Raw genomic sequence first — 22,008 nt, 5'->3', positions numbered from 1 at the left:
CCTTTCTGTTGGTTTTTATGCCTTGTTATTTTTTTGTTGAACACAGTACATTTGAATATAATAATGTGGTAACTCCAGAAGTCAAAACCAGGGTTCGTTGGGTTTCTGTCATTGCTTTTGTTTATTTTATTTTATTTTTTGATTGTGGTAGGCTCTCTCTCTGCTGAGGCTCAGCCTGAGGTATAAACTTAATGCTTTCTTATGTCTTTTCTGAGCCTTTCCTGGGCATGTGCCATCATTTTCTGTCTTTTCATGTCTATGCAGTTGTTTTTCAGTGCCCTAGTCTTTAATGTCTGTCTTCCAAAAGGGGGAAAAGAGAAAAACAAAGGGGGATAAACGGGGCACTCGCCCTTGAAATCCACTTGGTGGGGGAGGGGTTTGCAACAAGGGGGGAGGTGTGGCAACAATGGCCACCTGCCTCTTTGGCTGCATCTCTGCCATCTTAAGCAGCATCAGAGCACAGATTCCTGATATTGGAGGACAAGGTCCTTTTGGTCCACCCTGGCTGGCTTCTGCAAGCTGCTCTAGAAACACGTGTATGGCCTCCTGCCATGTGGCTGAGGGTGGGATGGGTAGGTGCTACGTGCTAAGACCTGAAAGTCACCACAATTGATTGCAGTAACCATCCAGTGCTTCCTCTGGAACTTGCAAGCCTTAACCAGCTCTGGATTCTAAATTAGTTACATCAGACAGATTCTGTCCCTGTAGTTGTGGCCCAGGTTGGGGGCCATTCCTGGTGCTTCTTGCTCCGCCATCATCCCAGAATCCTCTGTGTAAATTCCTGTCTTTTACCCCTATTTTTCACTGCCTTTTCACTGCTCGTTAGCTGGATCCAGCTGGTGGACTTGTTTTTAACACTGTGGATATCTGAAGTACGAGTAATAAAAAAGTTGCTAATTTGCTTTTTTCTTACTTTTTTCTCCTTGAACAGGAAGATAGTGATCCACCCATTCATGAAAGTCTCAGCATAGAAAATACCTTGTGGGCAAGCACTGTTGTTGCATCAGGTGAGAAATAAGCTCTGTTTTTCACATGAATTCGCACATATAGGAGACGCTTTGTGTTTTTAAGTGACTCCAAACAAATGTTGTCAAAGTGCTTTGCACCACAGGGACCTTATTAAACATATACTCCCGTTCAGTGGTTGTGGACCAGGCCTTAGAGTCTGCATCTCAGACAAGCCCAGGGCGAGGCTTGCGCTGCTGCTTATCACGCTTGGAGGAGCTAGGCTGAAACAGCTAAGGAGGGTGCACCCTTGTGTAGCAAGGCAGGGGGCATTTGGCTAGTTTTGACATCTGTTTCATGGCAAACTTGTCAGTGTGCCTTAAAGACAGGTGGCACAGCAGAACCGGGGAAGCAAACGGTGACTTCAGAGGGCTCTGACCACTTCTCATTCATCTAACAGCTGAGGAGGTTGGTGTGGTCGCTTGTCTGTGAGGGAGAGAAGTATTAGATGAGACAGGGACCTTAGGAGGGAGATTGGGTTGGGCCTTTAGGGGCCACGATGAAGGTTCTTTTAAGTAAAATTGGAGTATGTTGGAATATTTCCAGTGGTTGAACAGGGAGGCCACTTAAATGTACATTTTGTAAAGTCAATTTCTCTGAGAGGCATTGAAAATCTAAGTGATTATCACCTTTTCAGAAAATGATTGACCTTGTGGATGGTACCAGGAGGTACCAGCAGGGAGCGTTAAGGGTGCTGGTGGGATAGGATGCGGAGAAGCACTCAAGGGAGGAATGTCTGTCTCAGCATCTGTCACCAGTGTTGGCAGCGCTCCCCTTAGAGCACAGTCCTCCTTCTGGGGTTGTGTATGGGATCTCCACTCCAGACCTGGCGCTGGTGATACAGTGTGGGACAGCTTATGGTGAGAAAGAAATGAAGAAAATGAGCCAAAGGGAATTCCCTGGTGGCCTAGTGGTTAGGATTCGACGCTTTCACTGCCAGGGCCCAGGTTCATTCCCTGGTCGGGGAACTAAGGTTCTGTAAGCCGCGTGGTGCAGCCGAAAATAAAAAGAAAGAAAAAGAGAGAAGTCATTTGAGCGATGCTAAGTATCTCAGAAAAGTGCAGGGTGCCTTGAAAACAAAGAAGTGAAAACCTTACCTGGTCAGGGTCTGGAGGAGGCTTCCCTGAAGAAGAAACACGTGAACTAGATTTTAAACCACACAGACGGCACTGACTGTGTGCAGAGGCCTCATGCTGAGGGGCACAGCAGGCTGAAGACAGGGTTCCGAGGGCCATGTGCCTGGCACGTGGAGCAGGAGGGGCTCAGATCCATGCAGGGCACTTCAGCGTTTGTGCTAAGATGGGGCGTGGGTACACAGAAGGGTCAGGGAGCTGCTAGACCAGAGCACATGTCCCCTGTAGAGGACAGGGAATGAACAGTTTATTTATTTGAATTTTTGAATTTTATTTATTTTTTATACAGCAGGTTCTTATAAGTTATCTATTTTATACATATTAGTGTGTACCTGTCAATCCCAATCTCCCAATTCGTCCCACCACCGTCCCCCCTGCCACTTCCCCCCTTGGTGTCCATACGTTTGTTCTCTACATCTGTGTCTCTATATCTGCCCTGCAAACCGGTTCATCTGTACCATTTTTCTAGGTTCCACATATATGCGTTAATATACGATATTTGTTTTTCTCTTTCTGACTTACTTCACTCTGTATGACAGTCTCTAGATTCATCCACATCTCTACAAATGACCCAGTTTTGTTCCTTTTTATGGCTGAGTAATATTCCATTGTATACATGTACCACATCTTCTTTATCCATTCATCTGTCAGTGAGCATTTAGGTTGCTTCCATGACCTGGCAGTTGAAAACAGTGCTGCAGTGAACATTGGGGTGCATGTGTCTTTTTGATTTGTGGTTTTCTTTGGGTAATATGCCCAGTAGTGGCATTGCTGGGTCATATGATAATTCTATTTTTAGTTTTTTAAGGAACCTCCATGCTGTTCTCCATAGTGGCTGTATCAATTTGCATTCCCACCAACAGTGCGAGAGGGTTCCCTTTTCTCCACACCCTCTCCAGCATTTGTTGTTTGTAGAGTTTTCTGATGATGCCCATTCTAACTGGTGTGAGGCGATACCTCATTATAGTTTTGATTTGCATTTCTCTAATGATTAGTGATATTGAGCAGCTTTTCATGTGCTTCTTGGCCATCTGTATGTCTTCTTTGGAGAAATGTCTATTTAAGTCTTCTGCCCATTTTTTGATTGGGTTGTTTGTTTTGTTAATATTGAGCTGCATGAGCTGTTTATATATTTTGGAGATTAATCCATTGTCTGTTGATTCGTTTGCAAATATTTTCTCCCATTCTGAGAGTTGTCTTTTCGTCTTGTTTGTAGTTTCCTTTCCTTTGCAAAAGGTTTTAAGTTTCATTAGGTCCCATTTGTTTATTTTTGTTTTTATTTCCATTACTCTGGGAGGTGGATCAAAAATGATCTTGCTGTGATTTATGTCAAAGAGTGTTCTTCCTATATTTTCCTCTAAGAGTTTTATAGTGTCTGGTCTTACATTTAGGTCTCTAATCCATTCTGAGTTCATTTTTGTGTATGGTGTTAGGAAGTGTTCTAATTTCATTCTTTTCCATGTAGCTGTCCAGTTTTCCCAGCACCACTTATTGAAGAGACTGTCTTTTCTCCATTGTATATCCTTGCCTCCTTTGTCATAGATCAGTTGACCATAGGTGCATGGGTTTATCTCTGGGCTTTCTGTCCTGTTCCATTGATCTACATTTGTTTTTGTGCCAGTGCCATATTGTCTTGATTACTGTAGCTTTGTAGTATAGTCTGAAGCCAGGGAGTCTGATTCCTCCAGCTCCGTTTTTTTCCCTCAACACTGCTTTGACTATTTGGGGTCTTTTGTGTCTCCATACAACTTTTAAGGGTTTTTTATTCTAGTTCTGTAAAAAAATGCCACTGGTAATTTGATAGGGATTGCATAGAATCTGTAGATTGCTTTGGGTAGTACAGTCATTTTCACAATATTGATTCTTCCAATCCAAGAACATGGTATATCTGTTTGTGTCATCTTTGATTTCTTTCATCAGTGTCTTGTAGTTTCTGAGTACAGGTCTTTTACCTCCTTAAGTAGGTTTATTCCTAGATATTTTATTATTTTTGTTGCAGTGGTGAATGGGATTGTTTCCTTTATTTCTCTTTGTGACATTTTGTTGCTAGTATATAAGAATGCAAGAGATTTCTGTGCATTAATTTTGTATCCTGCAACTTTACCAGATTCATTGATTAGCTCTAGTAGTTTTCTGGTGGCATCTTTAGGATTCTCTATGTATAGTATCATGTCATCTGCAAACAGTGACAGTTTTACTTTTTCTTTTCCAATTTGTGTTCCTTTTATTTCTTTTTCTTCTCTGATTGCCATGGTTAGGACTTCCAAAACTATATTGAATAATAGTGGTAAGAGTGGACATCCTTGTCTTGTTCCTGATCCTAGAGGGAATGCTTTCAGTTTTTCACCATTGAGAATGATGTTTGCTGTGAGTTTGTTGTATATGGTCTTTATTAGGTTGAGGTAGGTTCCCTCTGTGCCCACTTTCTGGAGAGTTTTTATCATAAATGGGTGTTGAATTTTGTCAAAAGCTTTCTATGCATCTGTTGAGATGATCATATGGTTTTTCTTCTTCAGTTTGTTAATACGGTGTATCACATTGATTGATTTGCGTATATTGAAGAATCTTTGCATCCCTGGGATAAATCCCACTTGATCATGGTGTATGGTCCTTTTAATGTGTTGTTGGATTCTGTTTGCTAGTATTGTGTTGAGGATTTTTGCATCTATATTCATCAGTGATTTTGGTGTATAATTTTCTTTTTTTGTAGCATCTTTGTCTGGTTTTGGTATCAGGGTGATGGTGGCCTCATAGAATGAGTTTGGGAGTGTTCCTTCCTCTGCAATTTTGTGGAAGAGTTTGAGAAGGATGGGTGTTAGCTCTTCTCTAAATGTTTGCTAGATTTCACCTGTCAAGCCATCTGGTCTTGGACTTTTGTTTGTTGGAAGATTTTAAATCACAGTTTCAATTTCATTCCTTATGATTGGTCTGTTCATATTTTCTATTCCTTCCTGGTTCAGTCTCCATTGGAAGGTTATACCTTTCTAAGAATTTGTCCATTTCTTCCAGGTTGTCCATTTTATTGGCACAGAGTTGCTTGTAGTAGTGTCTTATAATGCTTTGTATTTCCGCGGTGTCCGTTGTAACTTCTCCTTTTCCATTTCTAATTTTATTTTATTTTTTAAATTAATTAATTAATTTATTTGTTTTTGGCTGTGTTGGGTCTTCGTTTCTGTGCGAGGGCTTTCTCTATTTGCGGCAAGTGGGGGCCACTCTTCATCGCGGTGCACGGGCCTCTCACTATCGCGGCCTCTCTTGTTGCGGAGCACAGGCTCCAGACGCGCAGGCTCAGCAGTTGTGGCTCACGGGCATAGTTGCTCCACGGCATGTGGGATCTTCCCAGACCAGGGCTGAAACCAGTGTCCTGTGCATTGGCAGGCAGACTCTCAACCACTGCACCACCGGGGAAGCCCCTCTAATTTTATTGATTTGAGTCCTCTCTTTTTCTTGATGAGTCTGGCTAAAGGTTTATCAATTTTGTTTATCTTCTCAAAGAACCAACTTTTAGTTTTTTTGATCTTTGCTATTGTTTTCTTTATTTCTATTTCATTTATTTCTGCTCTGATATTTATGATTTCTTTCCTTCTACTAACTTTGGGTTTTGTTTGTTCTTCTTTCTCTAGCTCCTTTAGGTGTAAGTTTAGATTGTTTATTTGAGATTTTTCTTGTTTCTTGAGATAGGCTTGTATTGGTATAAACTTCCCTCTTAGAACTGCTTTTGCTGCATCCCATAGGCTTTGGATCATTGTATTTTCATTGTCATTTGTCTCTAGGTATTTTTTGATTTCCTCTTTGATTTCTTCAGTGATCTTTTCGTTATTTAGTAACGTGTTGCTTAGCCTCCATGTGTTTGTGTTTTTTACGGTTTTTTTCCCTGTAATTTATTTCTAATCTCATAGTGTTGTGGTAGGAAAAGATGCTTGATATGATTTCACTTTTCTTAAATTTACCGAGGCTTGATTTGTGACCCAAGATGTGATCTATCCTAGAGAGAGTTCTGTGTGCACTTGAGAAAAAAGTGTAATCTGCTGTTTTTGGATGGAATGTCCTTTAAATATCAATTAAATCTATCTGGTCTACTGTGTCATTTAAAGCTTGTGTTTCCTTATTCATTTTCTGGCTGGATGATCTGTCCATTGGTGTTACTGAGCTGTTAATGTCCCCCACTATTGTGTTACTGTCGATTTCCTCTTTTATAGCTGTTAGCAGTTGCCGTATGTATTGAGGTGCTCCTATATTGGGTACCTATATATTTGTTATATCTTCTTCTTGGATTGATCCCTTGATCATTATGTAGTGTCCTTCCTTGTCTCTTGTAACATTCTTTATTTTAAAGTCTGTTTGATCTGATATGAGTATTGATACTCCAGCTTTCTTTTGATTTCCATTTGCATGGAGTATCTTTTTCCATCCCCTCACTTTCAGTCTGTATGTGTCCCCAGGTCTGAAGTGGGTCTCTTGCAGACAGCATATAGATGGGTCGTGTTTTTGTATCCATTCAGCGAGCCTGTGTCTTTTGGTTGGAGCATTTAATCCATTCACGTTTAAGGTAATTATCGATATGTATGTTCCTATTACCATTTTCTTAATTGTTTTGGGTTTGTTTTTGTAGGTCCTTTTCTTCTCTTGTGTTTCTCACTTAGAGAGGTTCCTTTAGCATTTGTTGTAGAGCTGGTTTGGTGGTGCTGAATTCTCTTAGCTTTTGCTTGTCTGTAAAGCTTTTGATTTCTCCATCGAATCTGAATGAGATCCTTGCCGGGTAGAGTCATCTTGATTGCAGGTTCTTCCCTTTCATCACTTTAAATATATTGTGCCACTCCCTTCTGGCTTGTAGAGCTTCTGCTAGAAATCAGTTGTTAACCTTATGGGAGTTCCTTGTATGTTATTTGTCATTTTTCCCTTGTTGCTTTCAATAATTTTTCTTTGTCTTTAATTTTTGTCAGTTTGATTATTATGTGTCTTGGTGTGTTTCTCCTTGGGTTTATCCTGCCTGGGACTCTCTGTGCCTCCTAGACTTGGGTGGCTACTTCCTTTCCCATGTTAGGGAAGTTTTTGACTGTAATCTCTTCAACTATTTTCTCGGGTCCTTTCTCTCTCTCTTCTCCTTCTGGGACCCCTATAATGTGAATGTTGTTGCATTTAATGTTGTCCCAGAGGTCTCTTAGGCTGTCTTCATTTCTTTTCATTCTTGTTTCTTTATTCTGTTCTGTGGAAGTGAACTCTACCATTCTGTCTTCCAGGTTACTTATCCGTTCTTCTGCCTCAGTTATTCTGCTATTGATTCCTTCTAGTGTAGTTTTCATTTCAGTTATTGTATTGTTCTTCTCTGTTTGTTTGTTCTTTAATTATTCTAGGTGTTTGTTCTTTAATTCTTCTAGGTCTTTGTTAAACATTTCTTGCATCTTGTCTATCTTTGCCTCCATTCTTTTTCCGAGGTCCTGGATCATCTTCACTATCATTATTCTGAATTCTTTTTCTGGAAGGTTGCCTATCTCCACTTCATTTAGTTGTTTTACTGGAGTTTTATCTTGTTCCTTCATTTATCTTGTTCCTTCATTTAGTTGTTTTTTTGGAGTTTTATCTTGTTCCTTCATCTGGTACAACGTCCTCTGCCTTTTCATTTTGTCTATCTTTCTGTGAATGTGGTTTTCCTTCCACAGGCTGCAGAATTGTAGTTCTTCTTCAGAGACGAAGTTTTGCACTAGTGTTTTAACATCATTAAAAAAGCATGAAAGCAAACATAATTTTAATAGGTGGAGATTCTCTTCAGTTAGTAGATGTTGGTTTTTTGTCATGATGAATTTTTAAAATTTCTCACAATAAAAAGAGAGCGGAAGTAAGTGTAGCACACTGTCAGAGACATCAGAGAGGGCAGGCCGGTCCTTCTTGAGGTCCAGGTAAGGGCTGTGGCTCAGAAGGCCTACCATTGTTAGCAGGGTCATGTACCCAGGATTTGATTCCAGGGGTGCTGTCCTCCATGGCCTTTGACCTTCAGCACTTAGCATGTAATAGTTTATAGGAAAATACTTACAGCATACCACATTTACATACCTGGTCACAGATTTTACATTTTCTATATCTAGTTGTATCTAGGTGTTGTATCCTATTTTTTTTCATCATGTTGATATTTATTCTTTTTAATAAAGAATCAAGATTGAGTTCACTCATAAAGATATTTGAAGATTCTCTTTTTAAATTTATTTCATCTTTTGTTTCCTGTATGTTAGAATGTTGTTACTGATCCCCAGTACTATTGATTTTTGGCCTCTCTTCTCAAAGAGCCAGAAGCAACCCAGGCTGGAGGCTTGAGGTATCCTAGATAATTCACTGTGCACAGTGTTTCTCTCCTGACCTTCATTCTCAGGATGACCTTGGCAAGTGGTAGCTCCTGCTTGTGAACTTCGGCAACACAGACACAAATGTAGGCATCATAACACATTTGCCGCATAGATAACCCTTTCTTATTCTTCCAGAGATAGAATTCAGTGGCCAGAGTATTGTATCTTCTGAGAGAGTATTTAGGTTGTTTAAAACAATCGTTCCACAAGTTTAAATAAAGTGCCTTTAATTTTAAATTTTGTTCAGTCATTTTTGAAATGCAAGCTTTTTCATGGATTTCAAATCTTTCAACACATGCTTAACTCTATTTCAAAGCCTATTAATGTGAGCAATTGCTAGACTCTCTATATAAGCAGCCTTCCGTATACTGAGATATGTTTGAAGTACTTTGGATTTCCAGGAGTAATACAGCAATTGCTAGACTCTCTATATAAGCAGCCTTCCGTATACTGAGATATGTTTGAAGTACTTTGGATTTCCAGGAGTAATACAAGGGCTCTTATCTTCTTTACACTGGATTACAAGTTGAGAGGGAAAGACCAGGATTTTTAAAAATTTTATTCTTTAAAAGTTATGTGTCACTACTATATTTAAAATAGATAACTAATAAGCACCTACTGTATAGCACAGAGAACTCTACTCAGTACTCTGTAATGACTTATATGGGAAAAGAATCTAAAAAAGAATGGGTATATGTAGACGTATAACTGGTTCACTTTGCTGTACAACTGAAACTAACACATCGTAAATCAACTCTACCCCAATACAGATTAAAAAAAAAAGTTATGTGTCGATTGAATTCAAGTTGCCTCCTGGTGAAGTGAGCTCAGGCCTTCCTCCCTGGCTGTAGAAACCAAACGCATGGGAGCAAGGACTCAAGTTGACACAGATAGATAAACAGACACAAGGACTGAGGGCACCAGAGAGGCAAAAACACGACTTCCCAGGGTGCCATGCTTCTTCCCCTTGTTGGTTCAGAGAACCAGGAAACTTGCCATGTTTCAGTAATAGGTGGATATGGGAGCATTCGGATCTTAAGTTGCCGGAGCCTGGAAGGAAGGATGAGTCCTCTAGAGTCTGCTGGACGTATGTGCTCAGATGGGGGTCCAGGCTGAGCCCCAGAGCAGGACTGCAGGTTCTGTGCGCAGTCAGGGGTCCAGGGCTGATACTGATGGTAGAAAATACAGCAAATGAGAGTAAACTTTTGGAAAATTTATAAGAATTTGATGAAGGAATTTAATGTTAAGAAGATTGGAACATATGTTTTGTCAAATTTTTTTTGTTATTTGTTTCTCTTAATAATTTATTGATGTGATATTTTGCAAAACTAGGCCTTGTGACCAATTAGAAATTTAAAAGTAAAACCTGTACCACACATAGTTTGCAAGGCTTCTGCTTTAGAGAAAACTTAGTATCTGGGATCGGCCAGCAGGGGAACCCGTCCCACTCGGGCGTCACTCAAGGGGCTGGACCCAGAGAGCTCTGGTGCAGGGCCACAGAAGCAGCATGGAGTCTGAGAGGCAGGACCAGTGGGGGCGCTGGAGCGCGCAGCAACCTGCAGCTCGCTGCTTCTCAAGCTTCGGTCTCACGGGGCAGTTGTTGTGGGCTGGGAAGTGGGCGACGAAACTCGGTTCCTCACTTCTGGGGTCTTGCTCCTTGATGCTCCTGATGCGCCATTTGCAGCCCAGCTCAGTGCAGGTGTCACCAGTCGCTCTCTGTGTCCTCCGTTGGTGGAGTGGAGGTCCATAGTCACATGGGGCCGCTCTGCTTTGAAGAGCGCAGTAAGTGCAAGCCTCACAGCTTCCCAGGGCACACAATTACAAAGGGGGAAAAAAGAGATGCTTATTCTAAAAAAGAGCAAACACGTAACGTCTGCAGCTGTCATTGCTGAGCTGTACGTACCCTGGCATCTTCTGTCTTCCTGGGCGTTCCGTGGAGGAGGCTTTTGGTGGTGTGCTGAGATGTGTGGTGCACAGCTGTCATTGTTATGTAGACCCGAGATCACCTCGGTCACATTTACTCCACAGGTCCTGCCTTAGGACTCACTAAATTCCACACATTACATTAATGTGACATCAAAGAGTTTTTGTATAATTATTAGGGTTAATTCTGCAGTGGTTGTTGATTTCAGTGAGTATTATGGATATATCATCTTTCTCACCTTAATTGTGTTTCTCACCTTCAAATTTTGTGAAAATTAGAAATATAAATTATGCACAGCAGCAGTTCTAGAGGCGGACTTCCATGGTTTTTAATTTGACATTCCAGAGATGAATGCCTCTGATCTGAGCCTTTGTAATGTATAGATCGTTCTAGGGGTATTTTACTGTTCTTTTATCTTAAGTTTGATAGACCGCAAAATTATCATTTCTTCTTAACATGTACAATTAGAAAACCAAACTTTCAGGAGACAGGAATAAAAGAGACATAACATATAAATTCAAAATCAAATATTGTCTTTATAATACTCCTCTTACTGTTTTCATTGTCTGTGTCCTGAAATGTGAGCAGAGGCTCTTGTGCCTGGTTGTCCTGCATCTTTACAGTGAAAGGATGCTCTCAGACTCTTGTTCAGAGAAACTGCCCCCCCCCCACCGGTACCATCTTGTTTGGGATCGCATGAATTGATCAGTTAGAATGTAAGCTCTCTTAATGTAGCTTCAGTGTTAGAGTTACCATTTTAATAGGCATTAATGAGTGAACAGTGTCACGCTCTCTATTGCCAGTGAAAAGAATATTAGTACATTTTCTAATGTTTTGTGTAGGTAAATTAGTATCACTTAAGAAATAATTTGAGTTTTTCAAAGTTTATTTTTAAAGTTGAGATTAGATTTTCTAGAACTACTGAAATTAAATATGCTGTTGGATAAATCTGTATAAAATCAAATGGTGTCATAATATTTTCCATCAAAACGATTAATTAGCAAGTGTTACTTCTGTGCATATCCTTTAAGTTTATCTGTAAGGACCACTTTTGTGTTTTGCAGGTACTATAATAGGTGTTGTCATTTATACTGGAAAAGAGACTCGAAGTGTAATGAACACATCCAATCCAAAAAGTAAGGTAGGCTAGCTTGAGGACTGACTGCTTGACTGAACTCACCTCCTCCTTTCAGTGAGAGAGCACGTGTAGTTCTGAGTAGCTTGTTTGTGAAACAGAGTTTCAAAATGTTGGTGATTCAGGATATGAATTCTCTGTGTTTGTGTAACAGCATGCTCGTGTAGAAGAATTTTCAAAACTATTTTTTCTTGGTTAATCAGAGTTTTATATGTCTCTTAAATTTTCATTGTTGTATATATAATTTGCCCATAATTTAACAGTTAATTGTGGGTCTTTTAATTTCTCCTCAATCTATTTATTTTATAATTTGCACTCTATTTTTATGTTGATGATTCTTTTTTAAAATAAAGGAATCTGTATTAATGTTTTTATGGTATGTAATTTGACAGTGTTTTATTGTTAAACCAGTTTTATTTGTTATTTCCATTTCAGAAGAAGCATATTGAAAACCAGATTTTAGTTTTTAGACTGCTTGATTATATTCCTAAATTAATTATATTCCTGTTACAGTCCTAAAATTGTTATTTATGCAGTCATCGTGTTTGTAAGTTAAATCATAACAAAAGGTTAGTTTGAATTCTCAGTAGTTATGATTTGAACAACACATTTTGTATCAAGTCATAATATGTGTTAATATCTACTGAATGAGAAGCTCTTTCTAACTGTGCATTTTACTTACTTTTCTTTGAAATATAATTTGTGTGTATCTAAGTAGAACAAAAAAATCCTCTCATGGAGTCACACCTTGCTTTGTGAGTAATTCATAGGACAGATTGTCTTCTGCAGGAAATTTTATAACAAAGCAATAGAAATGAAATAATTCTTTGAAAGATATCTTTTAGGGCAAGATGTGTTTCATTTTTTCAGCTAAATACCATTTTAAAAAATAGTTAACCCTTCAGAAACTAGGGACGCATCACTGACGCTGTGAATGCCTGGACCTGCGTGCAGTGCAGCCGACTGTGCTTCCCGTGTGGAGCGCATCCCCAGCTGCCTCCCAGGGCTGCATCTGGTGACACTTTATATTCCTGTATTTGTTAGGGCTCCAGATGTCTGTGGGTGACATGTTTACAGAAGTCAAAGAAAAATGTTGTGCTACTATTATTTTAGTATAAATTCTGATTTTGATAATGGGGGAAAAATTCTCTGTCGATTTATATATATATATATAAAACTTGGCTTTAATTTGAGTAAATCAAATATACCCAAGTCAGTAATTCTACAGTAGAGTTAAACTATTTAAAAATAAATTACTAAACTAATGGCAAGAGTTAGAATCGCATACATAGTTATGTGTGTTTTCTGGCAAGTATGGTGTTTTTCTTTAGTAAGCAAAACTTGGACGTCTAGTAACACATATGTGATTTCTGGGGGGGTTTTCCTTAATCATTTTACTTTTACACTTATGATGGTATTTGAGGGTAAATTTAATTTTAACTATTAAGTTTAAAATCTGAAAACTTTGTAATCCAACTGCTTTTCTTGTTCTCCCTTTCCCTTCTGTGCCGCTCACTTGCTGTCACTTTCTCACCGTCTGTCTACACACAGCCACTTCTTTCCTCCGGGCACCTTCGGTTTTGGCTCACGTGCTTGTTCCCTTGGGTGTTGATCCAGAGTTACTTAGGTGACCTTTCCCAGGTTTCTGACCGCAGTGAAGAACTCTGGCGCTGGAGGTTGACCAGCCTGGGTTAGAGTCTGGGTGTTGCACTGACCAGCTCTTTGACTGTGGGCAAGCGGCTTAATTCTGTGCCTTATTACTCGGTAGATGCTACCTATCACCGTTACCTTTCTACAAAGTGAAATGTGAAATATGAATGAGTGCCGTGGTTTTTCAACCCCACCCTCGTTATCAGTCAAGACATGCTCCCTGAGCAGTGCCCAGGCCCTGAGCAGCTTCAGAGCTGCCCGCCTTTCAGGCCCTCCCCCCGCCCTCCCCTCCACCCTCCCCCCACCCTCCCCCCTGCCCTCCCCTCCGCCCTCCTGCACCCCCTCTTCCTCCTCGTCCTCTCAGCCTCCCTTCCTCCTTCCCGGTTTAGACAGCCTTCCCAGTTTCCTTGGCGTTAGCAAAATCTCTCTTACAACAGGAAGAACTCCTTTGGCGTCTTGCAGGATTGGGCTCGGATCTTCGCTCTGCCGCTTGACAGCCTCACGTGGGGAGCAGACGTGCTCTTTCTGGGGCCGAACCTTTCTGGGGCTTGATCAGCGTTTGCTGCTCCCCTTCTGGTTGAAAGCCCTAGGGAAGCTCTCACACAGGCAGGCACTGATCTGAGCACTTTATGTCCATTGTGCCATGAGTCTGCATGGCAGCCCCCGGAGGAGCCGGAGCCGGCTGCTTTCAGAGCAGGGCGACTGCAGCTCAGGGGGCAGCCTCGTCTGCGTGGGGCTGCCGCTCCCTCAGGGCACTGCGGGTGGCAGAGCTCCAGCCTGAAAACCTTCTTGTAAATCAAGGGATCATCTTAGGAGAGAGAGAAAATCTCTCAATGCGCATATGTCATTAAATCTTTCTAAGTGTTAAATGCCGGATTTATAAGAGCAAAATTCAGGAAAAGGTTGCAAGCATGCTGCAGTGGACAAAAAGCAGCAGATGTAATTTATCTAGGGCAAGTATTGATATGTGCTGAAAGAAAAGAATGCGTGATGTTTGAATCCTAAACAGAGGGAAGACAGAAATTATGTTCGCTGTTTGTAAGACGTTATTATCTGCAGACAACATCTCAGTGTTCTTCTGTAGCTTACTAAACCAGCAAACTTCTGGATTTCACAGAAGGCTAGTGGAAACAAAAAGCAAACATTTAAAATGCTTTGAATCATTTGCCTGAGTTTCTTTGGATTTCTTTGGGGAAGCCACACTGTTCCTAACCCTCCATTCTGAGCGCTGCCCTATGCGTGGAATGCCTGTGGGGATAGAGTGTCAGGTGAAACAGCCCTGGAAGCACAGTGGCGCACACACGAGAGGTTCCTTCTCTCCTCGTGTACATGTCTGAGATGTGGGCAGGCGCTCTGCTCGGCACCATTCCGCGGGGGCCCCTCCTGGAAGCGCGCCTTGGTGACCGTGGGGATAAGAAGAAACTGGCGTGGCAGGTTCCACACGCCTCCGCGCTCAGCCGGTCAGCGGTGTGGGCGTGTTTCCTTGGCCAGAGCACTTGAATGGCTTCACCGAAGTTGGAGGAATTAGGGACGTACAGTCCTACCCCAGCCGTGGAGGAGGGAGAATTGGGGATGTTTAATGACAAGCACTGCCGACCACCCGCAGTGCGCTTATGGGTGAGAGTTTCCAGCCTTTCACAGAGAGTTAGAAACAAGGAGCAACGTCGTAGAGCCCTACAAGTGCCAGCAGCGAGGGTGAAGCAGGGGAGGGTAGCCAGGGAGGGGGGCTGAGAGGACAGCACTTGCAGAGTGGCCGGCGGTTGGCAGCAGGCCATGTGGCAGAGGCCCCGGAGGTGAAGGGCTGAAGGGTCCGCGGACTAAGCACATAGAAGTCGTGGTGAGGTGAAAAGCTCGGGGGGAGGGCAGATGCAGGGGCAGGTAGAAGCCTCCGAAGGAGGGCTCTCGGCCATGGCTGAGCAGGGGAGGCCGGACACGCTTTGAGGCAGGGCCCAGAGCACCAGAGAAGCCGTGGTGGTAAGAACTGATTGATGCTGCCCTGGGGAAGGGATTTTATTGATTTTGTTTCTGGTGAGAAAACCAATATCAAAAAACTACTGATGCTTCCAGTAAAAGAAGAGAGGGTCTTAGTTTATAAAGAGGAAAAATATTCTTTGGAAGAATAAGTTTCATAGGCATCTAATAGTAACTTAAATATATAAATACAAAATTACTTAAAAGGGAAATTATATACTGTTATATGGAAAACAGCTACCATAGAAAATATGATGTGGCCTCTTTGATTTTGCAGAAAATATTTACGCTCACAGACGTAGAAAACTTACAGTTACCAAGGGGAACGAGGGGAGGGGAGGGATAAAGTAGGAGTTTGGGATTGACATACATACACTACTGTGTATAAAATAGAGAACCAACAAGGACCCACTGTATCGCACAGGGGGCTATACTCAATATTTTGTAATAACCTATAAGGGAAAAGAACCTGAAAAACAATAGATATATGTGTATAACTGAATCACTGTGCTGTACACCTAAAACTAACACGAAATTGTAAATCAACTATACTTCAAAAAAATAAATTAAGAAAAATAAGAATAAAGAAAGAAAAGATTTACAGTCATCTGTTAATCAGCCAGTATCTTCCCCCCCCCCTTACTCCATATTTCACTATGGGGTATACAGCAGCATCATGCAGATCTGTAAATTGCTGTAAGTTCCTAGGATGGAAAACGCTACAGTTAAAGCAGTGCTAATTTAAGGGAAAAAAAGTTAGTGATAATAACAATAATTGATGTAGTGAAATTAATGCAGAACATGGTAAGAATTTGAGACAGTTCCTAAAAGCATTGAGAAAGATTATAGCCTAACAATTTAGGCTCATAAACTATTGGGCAGTGTTAGGGCCCCAGCTGAATCTTAAATTTCTCATGGAGCCAGTAATGAGTATGTGGCTTTCTCAGGCTGCTGTTCAGGAGCCCCCAGGCAGAAGTGAAGAAATGGCTGGTCTAAAGTTCCAGGTTGTGGGGTGGGAGGGTCAGAGGAACTGCCCACAGATGCCCCCGGGAGACACAGGGGCCCTGCAGGTTATGCCACTGTACTTCATAGCGTTCTTAGTACTCACGCCCGCTCGCAGGGCCCCCTTCCCCTGTCCTGCGCACAAGTTCGCGTCTTTGGTGGCGGCTGTTCCGAAGAGCCGTCTCCCTCTGACATTACCACGGCCGCCTCTGCTGCCCTAGGAACGTGAGTGTCACTTCCCTGTTGAGGCTGGGGCTACTTGTGGACCAGCCTGGGCACGTTGTAAAATGTCGTCCTTGGGTTGAGCAGATGGCTGTTAGCTAAGTTGACCAGTTCGTATTGGTTGTTTCATAAAATGTATCTTAAAAATTACCTACTCAGCTAGTGTCCGAAGCCCGTTTTGGGCCACTCTCCTGTTTGTCATCGTTTTGTCCATCTTGCTCTTCTCTAGCTGCTTTTTTAAAGACAACTTCAGACAGAAAAGGAAGGAGAAAAGTATGATCACTCATATACCCTGAACCAGGTTTAACACAAATTCCCTCCTAGTTTCATCTTTTTCTGTGGTTACAGATGTCATGCCACTTTATCCCAAGTGTGCATTCTTAAAAAATAGAAAGTCTGGGACTTTCTGTAGCTGTGCCTCAGCCCCGCCTTACTCTGTGGCTCCTGACCTGCACAGCCCAGTTGAGTGGCCCTGGGTTGGCGACATCAGCTTCACATCTGGGGCACTGATTCGACCCCCTAGAGTCCCTCCCCTCAGACTTCCTGAATCCGAACCTCTGGGGGTTCTGACACACACTAGAGACTGAAAGCTACTGTCCCCTCGGTGGACACCGCAGTCGGAGATACACAGAGAATCCTGCAAAATTGATCACACTGTAACTGAATTCTATGACTGTGACAGATGTCCCACATGAATTCATCCTTTTAGAATGGCCTTGAAGTTCGTTCTGGAAATCCAACTTGCTAATTTTATGTAATCAGCATATACAGTTTTACCCGTATTACAGGAGCTTATTAGAATACTTTTTAAAATGTAGCATGTTTTATCCAGACATGGAGATTAGGAATAAATCCTAAAATGTTGTTAGGTGGAGGAAAGTTCTAAAGTGTTGAGAAATTCCTAAAGCTCCTTCTCAGGGTTAGAATGTGCCCCTCATAGTGTTAACTGAGGCAGGTGTAAAGCAGGGATTGGGGTCTACTCAAAGTTTGAAAATTGTATTTTAAAACTTTGAACAGATCAAAAGTTTTTATTACTTAGCCATTACTTTTACAGTAATATTTGGTGAAAGTTTAACTTACAAGGACTACAACTTGAGTAATGGGTTGTTTTATAAAACCTAGCTTCGGATATATTTAATAAGATGATACTTGATTACATTTAAGAGGGAACAAATTCTTACAGGAGGTTAAGAAAAATCAATTGTGACAGGTTGCCATTTTCATGCCATTCATAATAATAAGTTGCTCAGAGCAGAAACAGCAAGGATGAAATGATAATACAAAGTGCTTCCAGCAGTTACTGTAATCCCTTGGGCATATTGATTTGTGTTTCTAATAAAAAAGAAGCTTTCAAATGTCTCATTGACAGACAGACAGGTGATACGTGCCATTATGTGAATTAGAGCCGCTTCTTGTTATCTGAATGGTTGTAAAGGCATTTTCAGATAATAGAGCAAAATAGAATCAGCTATGGTGTACTTGGCAAGTTGAAATATCAAGGCTGTTTGGAGAATAGCTCTTTTATTTTAAAAAGGGCAGTTTATTAATATTTTAAAAGTCGTGTTGATTTATATTAAAATTTTACAGTAGAAAGATGTATTATTCTCTCTTCTTGTGGTTGCATACCATCATCGCAGCCCTTAATTTTTTTAATAGTTGCCTTCTTGAGTAACAAAATATTCTTGAATTTAAATACTTGTTTAAAGATGGGATCATGTGGTTCACAAAAGAGCTATATGTTGTGGAATATGGTATTACAGTCAATCTACATAGATAGATAGACTTCGGAATGCTTTTTTGATAACTGTTATTAATATTAACAAATCATGGTGTTTCAAAGCCTCACCGGGAAGAGATTAACTAGAGAAACAAGCCCCAGTAAAGTCATTCAGTGGCACGTAGACAAGGCCCAGTGTGGCTCTCGGGGTTGTGACAGCACACACACTGCCTCACTGCACTTGTTCAGCTGTACACTTTGATATTACAGCTGCTCACAATTAAAAGTTGTGTTTCTTCATCAGCAGTGTGAATATAAATAAACTTATAATTTCAGGAAGGCAATAAAGAGGCAAGATGCTGAATGGAGAAGCAGTGCTAATGATAACCTCTGGGACGTGATGCTCTATCAGAGTACATAGCAAATATCTCAACCGGAAAACTTGGATTCAGCCCCTCATTCCTTTTAAATATGAATTTGATTATAAAGCAGGTGTTCTAAATAGGAAACACAGCATATTTGTTATTTAAAGTAAATACTTTGTATCACTAAAAAGACTTAGTTTTACATAAATTTCTGAATGAAAAGGGCTTACTCATCACCTGTATATAAAATAAGAACTAATTGATTGTATTTCATCATTTCTGAGCAGTACAGCTAAATTCCCTATAATCAAATTCTTAACAGAGAAGTATAACTTATTCAAGAAGCAATTAAGTATTTTGCTTTTGTTTTTTGAAATCTTTGATTCCTTATCCTGAGGCCATAATAACTGTTAGAAATTAGTGGAACTTGTGATGACTTATTTATCATGGCATTTCCATCTTAATTTATATATGCTCACAAAACTAAGTATTTATCACTCCCAGGAAGCATTTTTGATGAAAGCCTTTCTGAATGGGTGAGAATATGGTCTGAAATGTCTAGTGAGGTTGAAAATGAGAAGCTTTCAGAACTTCTGTATGAACTAGAGTGGGTGGATGATTATGCTGTCAACGAAGACACAAGAGGAGTATCATGAGATTTTCCTGTTGTTTTCAGATTCTCTCAGTAAATATCACCTTCCCAGGCGGGCTGCAAGCCACCAGGCCCTGGTGGGTACGCGTGGTGTCAATGTCCTAGGTTATTATGCAGAGCGGGTCCCTTCATGGTCATTGTGAAGAGAAATAGGTCGTGTGCATGGCCGGGGTTCAGAAGCAGACTTGGGGAAAATGCCAAGCCCGAGGTCAGCTGGAAGGGAAGGTCGCTCGGTTTTCTTGCTGTGCCCTGGGAAGGCCTGGGACGGGCAGGACTCTTCGGCCCCCACTGTGGTTCCTCCTTGAAAGGTCAGGGGAAAACCAACGTCACTGCACATGGCAGGCCGTGCGGGGTGCTTGTCCTTGGGGCTGCCGCTGGTGAGGACACCAGTGGGGGCGTGGGAGGCTGAGGTCAAGGCCAGCCCTTCCCCGCCCGCCTGCTGGCTCCTTGGGCCGGGAGCCCCCATTCCGCGGCCGCCACCTGCGGCCACAGCGACACTGGTCTGGTGCCCTCTCCGAAGGCAGGCCCGGGACCGGCACCCTTTCGTGGTCGTGGCATCAGTTGGTGTCTCAGCCTCCGGCACGGTGATGACACATGTGTTGAGTGATCATGTTACTTTTCTTAGGAGTAGTCCATGGTTTTTCCCCTCCACAGTTACCTTTTTCTAAGCAGTAATTTAAAAAGAAGTATATTCCTCAGAAACAAATCTTAACACATCTGGTTTCAACTTAGTTGTCTTTTCATACGTCTGAAAATATATTCTGGATACTAATTGTTTTTTTAATTTGGGTTGTCGACAGTTAGAGTAGCAACTGGACCAAACTTTCTTTTTTAAAACCTCATTAACTAAAACATGTATATAATACATTTAACATGAAATTAAATAGCTTTCTTTTCCCCTATGCAATTAGCATTGTCAGCTAATAATTACCTTTTGCAAAACTTTAAAATACATCATGTGAGTTTGAGTTTTCCCACTATAATAAGCTCTTAACTGCGTGAGATTTCTTTTTGAGGGACAGTTATCCATATCAAACATTTCTGAAAGGCTTGTTTTTTGTTTGTTTATTTTTTTAAGTTTTTATTGGAGTATAGTTGATTTACAATGTTGTGTTAGTTTCAGTTGTACAGTGAAGTGAACCAGTTATACATATACATATATCCACTCTTTTAGATTCTTTTCCCATATAAGCCATTACAGAGTATTAAGTAGAGTTCCTTGTGCAATAGGAACAAGTAGGTCCTTATTAGTTATCTATTTTATATAGAGTAGTGTGTATGTGTGTCAGTCCCAATCTCCCAATTTATCCCTCCCCCGACTTTCCTCCCTGGTAACCGTAAGTTTGTTTTCTACATCTGTGACTCTATTTCTGTTTTGTAAATAAGTTCATTTGTACGCTTTTTTTAGATTCCACATATAAGCGATATCATAGGATATTTGTCTTTCTCTGACTTACTTCATTCACTCAGTATGGGTTCTTTTTAAACTGCTTAATACCATCAGAATCAAATATTTTTTCAAGGCCTTGAAGTAAGAATGAAATTTTTTGAGCTCTCTTATTTGAACAAAGTTAGAACACAAAACTTCTATGGGATAAATTACCACAGTGTAATAAATGTTAATTTATCTATGGGATAAATTAATTACAATGTAAATTGGTGTGCCAATGTATTTTCAAGAGACAATAGGAAAATGAGCCCAAAACATATTAGTGAAGGTTAATTAGTCCCCTCCACCAGTGAGCAGAGCCTTCTAATTAGAAGGCTTCAGTACAATATATGAGTTCAGATATTTGCCGTTTAATATTTTTAAATTGTGGGGTGGTGGTGACATCTCTGGAAGAGCTCTGGATGGGGCAGATGGGGCAGTGTCCCTCCCAGTGTGCCCTCCAGGTGTGCCCCTCCTGCTGTGTCTCTGTGCCTGCGACGCTTGCGGCACTGCCGTGTGGAGAGCATTAAAAGCAGGGGAGGTACGGAAGGAATCTGGTCTGATGGGGATGCTCAGAATCTGTTAGGTACTTCACTTCTTCTGAACAGCTCCATCCTGTTAGTTAACAGTGCTAGATACTGTGTGAGCTGTCTTAAATCAGGTTAGTTAATGAGGGTGGGTTAGTTCAGTAGACTGGAGTGAGTGAGCTGTTTTGCTTGGTTGATTAGAATTTGTGCTAAAATGAGGCCTCGGAAGACCAATGTCCGCCCTGCTGAAGGCTCTTAGTAGTAAAGGTCTGTGGAGTTACTTCTCATTTCTGGAGGAGAAAGGAGTGCTGGGAATATTTGTTTTGACAATGAAAGGCCAGATAGGTGACTGTGATGAGATGCTGATGGTGCGGCACAGGAAATGGGCACCACCTGGGGCACCTGGGCCGCTTCTGCTGCCCTTGAAACTTCTAGATTTCTGAGCAAGCAAACGAAACCCGGTTACAGACAGACTGTAACTCAACAGTCCTTTTGATTCTTATTTTTTGAAGCAGATTTAGCTTACAAAATTTTATGCTTTCAAAACAGATAAAGGAGAGGAATTATTTACATGAAAAGTTTATGAATTTATTAAACGGTTGCACCCTAACACTCTAAGGATTTAAAATTATGTTTTTGGTCGGGGGGTGGTGCGGAGAAGGAAGGATTTATTACTTGCAGCAAGTAAGGAGAAGGCCGGGGATCTTCCCCAAAGCAGCGTCTTGGATTGAAAATTCTCGAAGTCCTGTAACACACACAGTCTTTGTGTGTTTTATACAGACACACAAACATGTTTGTCCCCGGAAATTTGAAAATGCAATTAGTGCCAGGTTGCCAGTCACGTTTTTGTAGTGGTCTCTTCGGCAGGAGATGAGGTAAATTTAAAACGGCGCCGTTTATCTGGAGCCGCCGGCTCGCCGCCCTGGCTCCGGCCGACC

General features: G+C 41.3%; 1 protein-coding gene across 7 annotated transcripts in view; it reads left to right on the top strand.

Moving 5' to 3' along the window:
• Positions 1-22,008, top strand: part of ATP9B (ATPase phospholipid transporting 9B (putative)) — a 224,170-nt gene that overhangs the window by 100,717 nt on the left and 101,445 nt on the right. For all 7 annotated transcript variants that reach the window (XM_060121782.1, XM_060121781.1, XM_060121783.1 and 4 more), the window contains 2 exons: positions 932-1,007; positions 11,465-11,541. In XM_060121782.1, the coding sequence (XP_059977765.1) occupies positions 932-1,007; positions 11,465-11,541 (153 nt within the window). The remainder of the gene's footprint in view (positions 1-931; positions 1,008-11,464; positions 11,542-22,008) is intronic.

Source organism: Lagenorhynchus albirostris, chromosome 14, assembly GCF_949774975.1.
Source record: "Lagenorhynchus albirostris chromosome 14, mLagAlb1.1, whole genome shotgun sequence".
Classification (NCBI taxonomy): domain Eukaryota; kingdom Metazoa; phylum Chordata; class Mammalia; order Artiodactyla; family Delphinidae; genus Lagenorhynchus; species Lagenorhynchus albirostris.
This window is presented reverse-complemented; position numbering and strand designations above follow the sequence as displayed.